Source organism: Theropithecus gelada, chromosome 14 (assembly GCF_003255815.1).
Source record: "Theropithecus gelada isolate Dixy chromosome 14, Tgel_1.0, whole genome shotgun sequence".
Classification (NCBI taxonomy): Eukaryota; Metazoa; Chordata; class Mammalia; order Primates; family Cercopithecidae; genus Theropithecus; species Theropithecus gelada.
Genome location: NC_037682.1, coordinates 38,867,337 through 38,881,037, shown reverse-complemented (window position 1 = coordinate 38,881,037; position 13,701 = coordinate 38,867,337). Strand labels below are relative to the sequence as shown.

At 34.9% G+C, this 13,701-nt stretch overlaps 1 protein-coding gene across 3 annotated transcripts in view; it reads left to right on the top strand.

Annotated features, from left to right (window-relative positions):
- ANO3 (anoctamin 3) overlaps nt 1–13,701 on the top strand; it is a 356,947-nt gene that overhangs the window by 197,115 nt on the left and 146,131 nt on the right. For all 3 annotated transcript variants that reach the window (XM_025356153.1, XM_025356152.1, XM_025356154.1), the window contains one exon: nt 8,250–8,350. In XM_025356153.1, coding sequence (XP_025211938.1) covers nt 8,250–8,350 — 101 coding nt within the window. The remainder of the gene's footprint in view (nt 1–8,249; nt 8,351–13,701) is intronic.

Here is a 13,701-nt window from a genome sequence, read left to right as displayed (position 1 = left end):
GCAGGAGAATGGCGTGAACCCAGGAGGCGGAGTTTGCAGTGATGCGCCACTGCACTCCAGCCTGGGCGACAGAGCGAGACTCAGTCTCAAAAGAAAAAAAAAAAAATAGAAAGAAGGAAAAGCATATCCTCTATAATCCTAGTATCAGAGAAAAATTAAAAAAAAATTCTCACTATTTTAGTTATACCTTGTATGGTTATAGAAAACACATATTAATCTCATTACAGAAAGAACAAACCTTAAGGTAGAAAATTGAAAGTATAGAAATGTACAAAATAAAAGCCAAAGTCAGTATCTACAATCTCTCAAATCATACCCTTCTCTCATTTGGTGGTCTTGTTAACAACTTGATTTTATCTTGCTAGGTGCCCCTCAATATATTTTCTAAGTATATACAAATATATAAAATTTTACACAAAATCAGCCATGATATATATGTATATATACATATATACACACACATATGTATGTATGTATGTATGTATCTATCTATATTATTCTGCTATTCACTCCTGTCATTTAGCAATATATTACAGAAATCTTAAATTGCCATTACATTTAGAACCAACTCAGCTTTTTACTAGATACATATTATTACAACTAGGGATTTATCCAGCTGTTCCTCTACTGAGAAAAAAAATTAATTAACTATTACAGAGACACCTGAATTACTACTTTTTTTTTTTTTTTTTTCAGACTGAGTCTGATTCTGTTGCCCAGGCTGGAGAGCAGTGGCGCGATCTTGGCTTAACGCAACCTCTGCCACCCGGGCTCAAGCAATTCTGCCTCAGCTTCCGAAGTAGCTGAGATTACAGGAACCAATCACCATGGCCACCTAATTTTTGTATTTTTAGTACAGACGAGGTTTCACCATGTTTGCCAGGCTGGTCTTGAGCTCCTGACCTCAAGTGATCCGCCCACTTTGGCCTCCCAAAGTACTGGATAACAGGCGTGAGCCACCGCTCCCGGCGCTACCACTAGGTTTTAACTAGTTGTAAAAAATAGGAGCAACAAGAAAAACAAAAGAAACAAAAGAAAAAAAACCTGTTTTTGATGAAATATCTAGATAATTGCTAACAAGCTTTATCAGAGTGTTAGCAGGCACTTAGATATAATATTGGAATCCCTTTTCCCCCACAGAACATCTCCTGGAATTAATTTTCTGAGGAACACCCATCAGGAAGTACTAAATTGCAGTTTGGGGTAGCCCTAGAAAAGCTAATCCATTTAGGCCAGGCACGATGGCTCGCGCCTGTAATCCCAGCACTTTGGGAAGCCACGAAGGGTGGATCATGAGGTCAAAAGATCGAGCCCATCCTGACCAACATGGTGAAACCCCATCTCTACTAAAAATACAAAAATTAGCTGGATGTGGTGGTGTGTGCCTGTAGTCCCAGCTACTCGGGAGGCTGAGGCAGGAGAATCACTTGAACCCGGGAGGCAGAGCTTGTAGTGAGCTGAGATGGCGCCACTGCACTCCAGTCTGGAAGTCTGGTGACAGAGCGAGATTCTGTCTCAAAAAAAAAAAAAAAAAAAAAAAGAAAAGAAAAACTAATCCATTTATGTTTATTAAAATCCTTTAATATGTATGAAATAACAAACACACCATGACTTGACTCTTTATGAGGAAAGAATTACTCATACACAACCTAGAGTTATGGAGCCTGGCAAGTATAATTCTGACTTCAGTTTTCTGTTGACTCCTTTTGTTGTTTCTTTATTATTCCTCTTCCAGGAAGTTTTAACCCAGAATATTCCGCCGCCTCCCCCAATCACTGGTGGCTAATTAAATAAAGAAGTACTTACTGGAAAAAAAAAAATCTCATTAAGTCAGTGTTGTGTGATAGACTTTTATTCTTTTGATATCCTTGTGACTTCTCCTCCATATAAATAGAATTAATCACTCTTCATCTGCTGCCAGAGCAGTTTATACATAGATCTTACTATGATACTGGTATTTGTTTTCTCACATATCTCCAACTATTTATTCATTCAGCACATTATTTTGGCTAGCACTGAGCAAGCTGCTGAGAAATATGATAAGTAACAAAGTAACAAACTCACTGCCTTGACTAAATTTATAGTCAGTATAGGAGTCAGACATGAAATCTGTATATTCCTAACAGGTATTGCTCTCAGCTTCTACCTAGTTTTCTTGCCAGAAAGCTCAGATTCTCAGTTCTGAATCTTCCTCTTCCTTGTTCCTCCAGACTTTTCCCAAGAATAATACTGGATGTTACTCATCCAAAAAGGGTCCTGTTCTGCTTTTAAAAGGAAGTCTATTTATTCTTGAGCTCTCACTCTCAAATCACTCCCAAATGGTGTCTTTGTTTAGATTGACTCTCAGCAGGACAGTGTCCATTTGTCTACTGTTATTCCTGAACAGAGAGGGTTCTCACCCACAATTACAGTCCTTTTAGTCCACATTCACATTCTTAGGATTTGTTTCCTACTGTTAAATAAATTGCCAGGACAGCATGATCAGGAGGTGTATTCAACCTCAATAGAATATTGTTGGAACCAGCCGTTGCTGCAAACTGCTGCCATTGTGTTGAACACAAGTTACCAGTCTTGACTTCCTCTGTCCTCCCAACTGTGTACCTCTGACTTAGCTTCCTAAAAGTGAAAAGGTTTAAGCTACCCCAGTTTTCCAGAATAGATATTATTAGTTTTGAAGCTGAGTTGGGGGATTTTTATATTTTCCCTCTGAAAAGGCCGTAGAAGCCTTATGAAATTTTACCCAAACCTCTGTAAAAACTCTGCCTATTCAAGCAAAGGAAAGTGCTGCAAATTAAGAAAACAAACAAAAAAACTTGTTACACTCTTTCCACTTGAATAATGCTTGCACAACTAAGAGTACTTCAGAGACTGCACAAGAAAGATGATCTCACCCAGGGTGACTTTCAATCTACACTTACTAATACAATGCTTAAAATTCTTTACTAGGATAACCTTTATCATTTGAAACTGTGATAAGTGGCGTAAAAGGAAAGTAAATGGTGCTAAATGGCTTGCAACAATGGCAGTGGTATGGTCTGGAGGGTGAGGGGAGACTAGAAGAAAGGGAAGGACGGAAATTTTAAAAATAAACTTTGAATTGAGATTTGAAAAATGAATAGTAGCTGATGTAGGTGAATAAAAGGGCTAGATGTGGTTTTCAATACTGGCTGTATATTAGAGTCAAGTGGTGATTTTATAAACTATTGATGCCAGATCCCACCACAGCATAGATCAATTAAAGATCATGATGGTGGTGGGAGGAAGGACATGGATATTTTTCAATACCAGAAAAAAACAGGGTACTAAACGAGGTTGGAAAGAATGAATGCAGTTAAGTCATTCTTTTTTGTTAGTTTAAGACTTTTGGTCAACTTAAGAAAAATGGGAAGTTATTGAATAATTTTAAGCAGGTTAGTATCATGATCACATTTGTTTTCAAAAAAGATAAGTTTGGATTACTGAAAAGAACATAGATTTGAAGAGCAAGACTGGATGCACAGAGATCATGGGCATTAGAGACGCAGTTCATATCAGCAATGTGTCTTTCTCTTAGACTTCAAAGCTATGAGCTATCATATCCTATGTTCTTTCCACTCTGTGCTAACAATTTGCAGCGTGACTTTGTAAAAACGTAATTTTAAAGTTTTCTCTTCTCTCAAGAGTGAATCTCCTGCCTCTTGGGAATTTGGGGTGGAATAATTAAATAATAATGTGAAGTGTGAAGGCAGTGGGTGTTTTGTTCTCTGAGGAGCTTGCCTTCATTAGAGCTGAACAGAATAGTGCCAGATTGGCAGCTTTTGATTCCTGGGGAAAAGGTAATCTTTCTCCCCGACAGCATCAGCCCCGCACCAGCCCCCTGCCCAGTAGCTGCAAGAAAATGAAACTACATTTCTTTTCTTCTGCTTTGTTTTTTAAGTAGAGGTATAGATAAAGAGAAATTAAGTTAAATAAGTTATGAAAGACGGTTATTCATGTTGGTTGATAAAGATCTCTATATATTTTAAGACATACAAAATGAGAAATGTTACGTGTGTGCACTTAGCTTGACATTTTACTCGTTGATAGTAGTTACTATAATGCAGAAACATCCTTCTAAAGCATCCCCTTATTGAAGTGTATTAGATTATTTTACATCCTAGAGGTTGAGAGTAATGAATTAATAACCAGTACTAGGCAAGCTGTTCATGATGTTAATTTGAATCCTGACATAGCACCCTCTTCCAGAACAGTCCAGGCTTATTTGCTTTCTTGTCTCCATCACACCAGCTTAGATATAAATTACATAAAATGTGTTCTCAAAATAGGTTAACTTATTTATCCGTTTTATAAATGCTTAGTGCATGCCTATTGTGTGTTCAACACAGAGCTAGGTGCTAGGGATACATAAGCAAAACAACGAATCTTCTCTCCTGACTTCTACAGAGCAAATGAAAGTAAAAATGCTATAGAAAAAAAAAGAGAGAGGCAATAAGAAAGATAAAGCAAGGGCAGACAAGAACTAGCAAGTGATCAAATGATGGAAGTGGAATAAGTGAGACAAAAGGTATTAGCAGAGGAGGTTATGGGATATCAAGGGTAAGATTATAAAAGGCTCTGTAAGTCACTGAAGAAACTTTGGCTTTCTCTGTGGATGAAATTAGGTTCTAAGAAATGGCATGACCTGACTTACATTTAAATAGGTCATCCTGACCCTTGTGCAAAGGGTCAAGACCACTGGGGACAAGAGCCTGAGCAAAGGGTGCTGCTTGAAAGTACTGCAGGAGTCCCAACCAAAGATGATGATGACATAAACCAGAGTGATAGCTGTGAAGGAGGCAGAGAGGGATCAGAATCTGGCTATATGTATGGTAAAGTAAAATCAGGAACAACCTAGTAGTAGGAGACCCAAGTTTTCCTGCAGTTGAGCTTAAATCTTCCCAGATCTTTTCCAGCATTCATCACATATTAGTCACTCTTTCATGCTACTACTGTACTATGGCAACCAATATGCCCAGACTTCAGGAACCACGATGTTCTGAAGGCGAATGAGACCTCCATTGACACCAGAATAAGGCCCAGCTCCTGAAAAATTATTTCTTGTCCCAAGATCTATCTATTTCACAATAGAAATTTTACTTTCAAACCCTGCATGGAACCATTAGGAAGAATGCAAATGATCAGTGTGTTCTCAAGGTCTTGGTTACTCAGTCTTACATACCCCTACATGTCAAACATCTCAGTCTGGATGTAGATTTGTTTTTGTTTGAGTCTAGACTCATTTATTTTCATGAAGGTCACTCTTCCAGCTTCTGGGAAAAATGAGGACTAGATAGGTTTTCTGTAATCTTCAGGGTCTCAGTTTCTCTCTCCTTGAATTACCTCTGAATAAGAACTCATGTCTCCCTAGGAACAAAAAATAAAGTATAGGCATAGAACAATTTAATACATCAAGATGAAAAAGACAGATCTTCTAAATAAACTATAAAGTCTACAGAAATAGTTTTGTTTTGTTTTGTTTTGTTTTTAAGAAAATTTATGCCCAGTTCAGAGTAAAACATTTAACTCATCAAGTTAAACCTTGATTCAGGTCACTGTCCTTCAGAGTTCTTCCCAAATCATAGGTTAATGCTGGCTTTACGCTTATGCAACTGAAAGGTCTATACAGAAGGTTTATAGAGCTAAGGAAGAGGCTCTACCAAAGATGAATTGAGTAGACAGAAAGATTCAGGCTTTGAAAGCAATCATCATTTTGGGTAGTTTCTTATTTGAGAGACATGCTGTCAACTGAGAAAAAATATTTCTGGAGAATTTATTAGGCATGGACACTTGATAAGGCGCCCAAACTTTTATAACATTCACACTCTGTGAGGCAGAGATAATTTTCTTCATTTTCCAGATGAGAAAACTGAAGATAAGAGTGGTTAAATAATTTTTCTAAGGCCATAGAGATAGTAAATGGTAGAGATAAAATTTGTACTTAAGTCTTTGTAATTCCAAATACCATGCTTTTTCATTTATACCATGTGATCTCTTCCAAGTAGGCAGTAAAGATTGAGGAAATTCAAACTACGCTTGGTGAGAGGCAAGTTGGTGTAACACTGGTAGCCAACACGATGATTTCAAATGAAGGATCTTTGTCATCATCTTACCTAAGAACTTTTGTAAGCATAAAGCAAGAAAATGTATAATAAAACTTGACACGTCTGTCACTTGCCCTGGATGAAGGAGTCATTCAAATAGATGTATGCTTACGCTTCATGTTTTCAAAAGTTTTTCTCATCCCTATCATTCCTGCACAAAAACATTTCCACCAAATTTGGAAGATTCACTAAAAGATACTGGAAAAAAAAATCACAATCTTCTCTTTTCTTTCAGTGACAGATTTCCAGCTGGGTGATATGTTTTTAAACAAATGGTTATTTGAATGAATCAACAGTCACTTTAAAAAAATTATATACATTTTTCCAAGCATAGATAATATGTGTAACTTTGGTTGGTCTGAATTCAAAGACCTATAGATATTTGAGACATATTATGTTTATTTCTGGCATTGTCAGTTTTCATTTTAATAATCCTTTGTCTTTAATTTGAAACAAATGTATTGTAAATAGGAAAAGTCCTTTGGAATTTGCACTGACATGAAAGCATCTTAAGCTATTTTCCCATGGTGATTTGCAAAATACTAGTACCTCAGTAAGCTATGGGGAAAAAACAATCCTTGATCCAGAAGTTTGGAAATTCAGCGTAGTTTATCTCCTGCTTGGATATTTTTTAGCAAATGCATGCATATTAAAGTGTCTTAGAAGTCCTCTAATGAGAAACCCAAAATTTAGTTGATCATGGAATGAGCCCCCACTTCTTTGCTTCTAATACTCTATGGAACAAACTGGCAAATCCTGGACTGTGAAGGTGCCTGCCCAATGGAAAGGGTAGCCATGTTGCCTTCTAGGTTTGAATATTAGGCCAATGACATTGATTCTCTAAATATTGTTTAGAAATGTTGGTAATACAAAAATAAAATATCGTCTGGCAAATCCATGAAACTAGCCCTGCTTAGAATTTGGGGCTATAGTAATATATGCATATGAAAACTTTATAGTTTAATTTTAAAACATACATGATTTTAAATTAAATTGAGTTATTTCTACCCTATTCTTGAGCTTTTAAGATTCATATGTTTCTTGATAAATTACATCTAATGGAAATACAATGAACAGTGTTAATCAAATGGAGCTCAGCTGTGTCTAACCTGGTGGGTGCATCTAAAGGGAAGCAAAAAACAGTTCTTTTATTTCAGATGTTTTGCTCCTATAATCACATGAAGGATAAGCTCTGTGTAATTCAATGTTAGAATGGACATAAACTTGTTCCATGCTCTATGAACCTCAGATACTGTAGGATCTTCAGGGAATAACTGTGTTGGCTTTCTTTCAAAACAGGGTCCAATATGAACATGAGTGATATATGATGCCTAGGGAGTCAGTTATTTATTTAGTTATTTTATACTACTAAACCAAATCTAAGAATCGTGATGATTCTCTTATTCAAAAGGGTATTAGATTAGCAAACAATCCTGGAATTTCCAAGAATTAAACCACAGTACCCCATTTTGTAAAAGCTCTTTACATAATCCTTATGCATACTTGACTCTGCTTAAAAACCTTTTGTCTAGTCAAAGATACTTTAATTCTTACTTGTTAATACAAGTAAAAGTGGATGAAAAGATGAAAGAAAGAAAGCAAATATGACAACTCTATGAGCTAACAGACTTGTATGATTTATACCCAATTTTTTTCCAGTATTATCACAGGACCAAGCACATAGTTTGAGGACCTAGTAGTTACTCAATAAAATGTAGTAGAAAAATTAGTGAATTAGTTAATAAATGACTGGTGGTAACTGGCAGTATTTTCTTCCCCCTCTGAACTGGAATGGCGTCATGATAAAAAGCCCATCAAAAATAACTCCACATTTTTAATTGGTTCATGATTGATTGTTCTGATTGGGGATTCTGTATGTTGAAAATCATCAATGTAAGAAAATGCACTAATGCATATACATGGTTATTTCTTGTACATAGTGTCATTATTACATTTTTATCAAGGTTTTTCTTCATTAAGATTTTTTTATCCATATACATTTATTTTAAATCAGTGACAGTGATCATGCATAGTCAAGGGGACAATGTTCTTTATTCCCAAATCAAACTGTGGCATGATATCATCAGCTCTGATTCTAAATAATGTTGCCTATCTTACTATCATTTGCAGCCAGCTATTGCAAGCCATGATATCATGTTTATTAAAATTCACATTCCATGGGACACGCTGTGCAAGTATGCAGAGAGGCTGAATATCAGGATGCCCTTCAGGTACTTTCAAATTTTACTTTATTTTATCTCAATATGTATTAAAATGAGTCTATCTTTTGCATCACCTTAGAGCAAGAAATGCAACCCCTTCTACAGAGAAAATGCTTTTTCTTTCAAAATTTCAGTTATTCTGGACAGTTATTTTCTTTTCTTCCTAATTTGTTTGTCTAATTTGGTAAACTTTCTGATTCCCTGGACACTATGTCATTTCAAGGTGGACCTGCCTAGTGGGAAAGTAAAACAGTTATTTTCCATTTTAACTTACAACAATTTGCAAGATCAGTCTCACTTCTTATTTAATATGGGTGGGCAGAACCCTTCTTAGTTTTGTGGAAGGCCGAAAGTATAAGTGCATAGCATTTTCTTTGCGTATAAATTGTCGTCCTCCATATAGTCATTAGCAAGAATCATTTCTCAGGTCAGTGCAACCAGGATGGGTTCTTAATTCTGTCCTCAATAACAAGAAATAAATGGTAATAGGAGGACTGCTTCTTTCAAGATTTTCCAGTCCTTCCTTTAGGCAAGTAAAGATTAAATAGGCATCCGTTTCCCTATATTGAGTATCTTGTGTTTTATGCAGAATGTGTCACTTTCCTCCATCATTTCTCACAGTAAAATTCAACAAAGCTCTTACTATGGAAAGTATTTACTCACATTGAAGACATGAACATGTACACTGATGTGGAGCTTAATATGCTTCCTCAGTTGCTACGGTTTTAAAAGGTTAAGCACAAACAAATTGCCAAGTAAGAGCCTCTAGATAATGAATATAAGTGAAAATTAAGTACAATCCAAAAAAATGGAGAAATTTCTCAGATCTGGTAGCATGAAAGACTCCAACTCTGGTAGGAGTGCTGATATTCTCAAATATTATGACAAACCTCTACAGTATTCAAGATAAAATGTGAGGTATTGAGCCTCATCTTCTTAGTCATTTAAAACACCTAGGGCTTCAAAGATGCAACCATAGTCATTGACCATAAATCAGAAATTAAGTGTTGAAAACTACTGAGGAATCTTCTTGATAATATTAGAATTAAACACCTAAATTAATTAGCTTATATTCATGCTTGGCTAAGGCTTTAAAAATTCTCTGTAGAGTTGATATTTAGAATATATGCAAATAATTCCTCAAAGATCTTGGCAAAAAAAATAAAATTTTAAAAAAGATAAATAAAGGAAATAATATTATTTCCAATTCCTCAGCACCTTATAAAAATAATGAGTAAGACTCCTTTAAAAAATCCTGAGGTTTGTGTATTTTTATGAAGTACCTCTGAAAGACGCCAGTAAGCACCTGTGAGATATTATTTGTGTTATGGTTAGAGAGTTTGAAGTTAGTAGAGGCTAGTTTCAATTCTGGTCATTATGTTGAACTAATTTTGAGGGTACAGCTAGGTAAATTTGCATTTGTGGTAAACAACATTTCTTGAGTTCTGGAATTTTTCTATCTTCATGCTATATAACCTTCTAAAAAGTCTTTTAAAATACTTGACTTGGACTTATTACAGATGATAATGTATAATAATAACATGCCGATAATGGCAGAATACTTGCTCTTCGCTCAAATTTATTCTGTGGTCTGTGCATATTCATGTTATACAAAACCATGCAGCATAAAAACAGCGAAATAAATTTTAAACTCTCAAATAATTTTACAAGTAGCAATCTTCAAATTTAGCATAGATATGGTTAATAATCACCTTTGTTTTTTCACAGTGGGAGTCAAACTTAATAAAAATATTCTGAAATTCAATTTGAAAACATTTTCTGTGAGCCTTACAACTTTTCATAGCCTCCACTTTGTATCTTATGATTATAGTTGAAACACATATAAAAATATTCACTGAAGTATAATTTATAATTGTGAAAAATAAAATATTTCATATGTTATCATTAGTGGATATAAGCAAATTAGAATACAACTTTGCAATGAAATATAATTAGTTTATAAAATGAATGGGTACAAAGATTTCTTAGTGATTTGGGGGAAATATTAACTAAAAAATTTTAGATAAAATACACAGCATATGCAATTATTCATACAAGGTGATATACATGTAAAATTTATAGCAATGCAGTTGGAATGAAATATAATAAGAGATTGAAAGGATTGCTTCTGATGAATGGAATTGTGGTTCTCAGTTATTTTCTTTATATTCTTACAAAAGTATATATTTTCCACAAGTTCTAATTTGACTGCATTAATGTAAACACAGGATGCAAAAGAATGACACAAGATAATGACCTGTTTTCTAATATCAGGATAAAATTGCTACAGAAAAAAATCTAATAAATTAATCCTAATTTCAGGATCTTTCATCATGCCCCTATTCTATGATTTCATCATTGTTTCTAAGCATCATAACTGAATTTATGTACAAACTAGTTTCCTTGTAGATTAAAGAGGAGAAAGCCCTTAGCAACTATCATAAGCATGTCATTTCAGTACACATCAGTATAAAGTTCAGTTCAGGTTGAGTGAACATGGTATAAAATATGTTCAAAGAGGCAGCATGTCTTCCACCTGCCTCCTCTAGACTTCATATGAAACAGATGTTTGCCATGATTCCAGAACATTGGTTCCATTTTTTCTGTCCATTGTTGGCATTATTTAACTTAGCTCTGGCACAACCACCTATTATTAAGATGTAATTATAATTTCATTCAATAGAATAGTGAAATATAAATACAACCTCAGTGTCTTGATTAGCTCGGGATAGTAGAACAAATTACCACAGACTGGATGTCTTAAGTAACAAACATTTACTTGTCACAGTTCTGGACACTGGAAGTCTGAGATCAAAGTGGCAGCATGGTTGGGCTCTGGTAAGGGCCCTCTTTTGGGGTGTATCCTCACATGGTAGAAGGAGGGATAGCTAGCTCTCTGGCCTCTCCTGCAATTCATGAGGATTCCACCCTCATGACCTAAGTACTTCCCAAAGGCCCCACCTCCAAGAACCATTAAGTATTGGAATTTTAACATGTGAAGTTTTGGGGAATACAACTGCTTTGTCTATTGCAATTGGTAACAAATGTTTGCCTTACCCTTAGTATTTGATTTTCATAATTTCAAAAAAGGCTTTTCTTTCTTTAACACATGTTCATTCTGCAGTACTCTATCCAGGAAAAGTCTTATAGAGAGAATGGGAACACATTCTATGGTGTAGTACTTCTCATATTGCTCTTTCCACCATCTCAGTTGGATTATACTAATTTAAAAAACAATGGAAGTCACAGCATGTTTGGCCTCTTTTCTTTTCCCTTATTTCTGCCTTTTCAAATAAACTTCAAGGAACTCTTAGTGATGGAATAATTGTTATTCCCTTACCTTAGATTTAAAAAATCGTTATCACAATTAATTTCTTTGTTTCTCTTCCTAAGAAGTACATTAAAAACATTCTCTTGCTGGATTCTGAGTGACCTTCCTTTGTATGAAGTAGAGCTTAGGTCTTCAGGCTATGTGCCACCAGTGTTCCTCTGTCCCAAGGGAGATTTTGAAGAGGATGCTTTCTTGACTCAGACCATATTTTTAAAAAAATGATGTTCATTTTTAAATTGCCTGGTAGGAATGCATGTAGAAGAAGTGTTCTACTATATCCAAGGAAAAAATGAAAAAGGGGGGAAAAAAACATGGAACATATGCAGTTACTATCCCTATTAATTGGTGTTTTGCCTGAAGTTTCTTCTTTATAATGTTTTTCAAAAAAATATGATTATTGCATTGTGATTGTGGAAACTTTTAGAAAATACCATGGAAATTCTCATGATTTACCAATAAAAATATTTTAAAATATGCAACATTTTCCAAAGTGTGTCCAAGTAATACTAGTTCAACAGGATCTTAAAGGAAGAATATACTGTGACCAAATTTGTTTCTGAATTTCTGAGTTAATAAATAAGAGTATTTACTGAAAACATTTTTAGAGAAGTGGCTCTCAGTCTTTAGAGCACATTAAAATGACCTGAGAAATGATAAAAATGAAGATTTCTGGAACCTGCTCCCAGAGATTCTGGCATATTAGCTTTGGAATAGGATTGGGTATATAAATTTTTAGCAAGCATTCCAAATGTTTGTGATGCCCATGGTAAGGAACTCTTGTCTTGGAGATTTAAATATTTTAATAGCTTTTATATATTTTATAAATTTCAAGAGACAGTTATAAATTGTATAACCTTTTCCTAATTTCCATGTGATACTGGTGTTCTTGAGAAAACAGTCTGAGAACTGCTGGAACACAGAGTTCTTTCGGAAATCCTTCAAAATCAGTTTCAATAATGGATGTAACATTAACTCCTTAGGAACTAACTTGTCATTTATTTACAATGTACACTGGAAATTTGAGATAGCAGCCAATTCATAATAAGGAAATGCTATTGAAGCAGAAACTAAGTGGCAAAGTATTTTCGTGATGGCCAATCTAGTCTCCAATTGACAACTGTTAGCATGTTCAAGAGAAAACACTGACTTAAAATTAAATTATACAAAATAATAACCTAAATAGGAAACATACACGTCTCTTTTTAGGATAATATTTTTTAAAAATTTATGCATTCAAAATTTTGCCCATACAGAGCAGTTCCATATTTATTCATCTTTGAAACCTACCTGTCAGATTCAACAAAGAAAAGTTGCTAGATTTGTTAGCTATAACCGTTCTGCAAGTTTTTTTCTTCCTCCTTCTGTTATAAACATGAATCTTGAGCATTTTATCTAAATTTTCTGCTTGGATATATATGTAAAACATTTATTTGCCTACATTTTTCTAGCCACTTCTTTATTGACTTTTCTTTCAAAGTAAATATGACCTACATGTTGGACCTGATGTTTCAAATCTAACCAGGACAATTTCAAAGGTTTATAATAGTCTACATTTTCTAGTTTTTGTCATATCAGGAAGGACTTAGCGCTGCATTCCAGAAATGTCAGATCATTTTAGCGTTTTTCTTGTGATCCAAAGCTGATTCCTATTCATGCTTACCTCTCACACATTAAGAGAGTTCAGCACATTTTAAGATAATTCAGTCATCCTGTGGCTTTTCAGATGGAGTACCCAGATAGGGCCAACCTCACATTTTTTGTCAAGCTCATTCTTCTGCAGATATTTTAAACAAAGCAAATTTGGGGGCTATACTTTTAAAACATTAAGAGCAATCATTTTTATCATAACTGGGGTTAAACTTAGATCACTTTTTATGCAAAAATAATATGCAATATAAAATCTAAAGGGAGCCCAATATAAAATAGATAGGAGCATGGGGGTCAGGATTTCATCCAATTAACTGTCCTCCTCACTTAGCCCCACAGGCATCTCCACATGTAGCCATTGACTGTGTTGAACTCTGGCTGG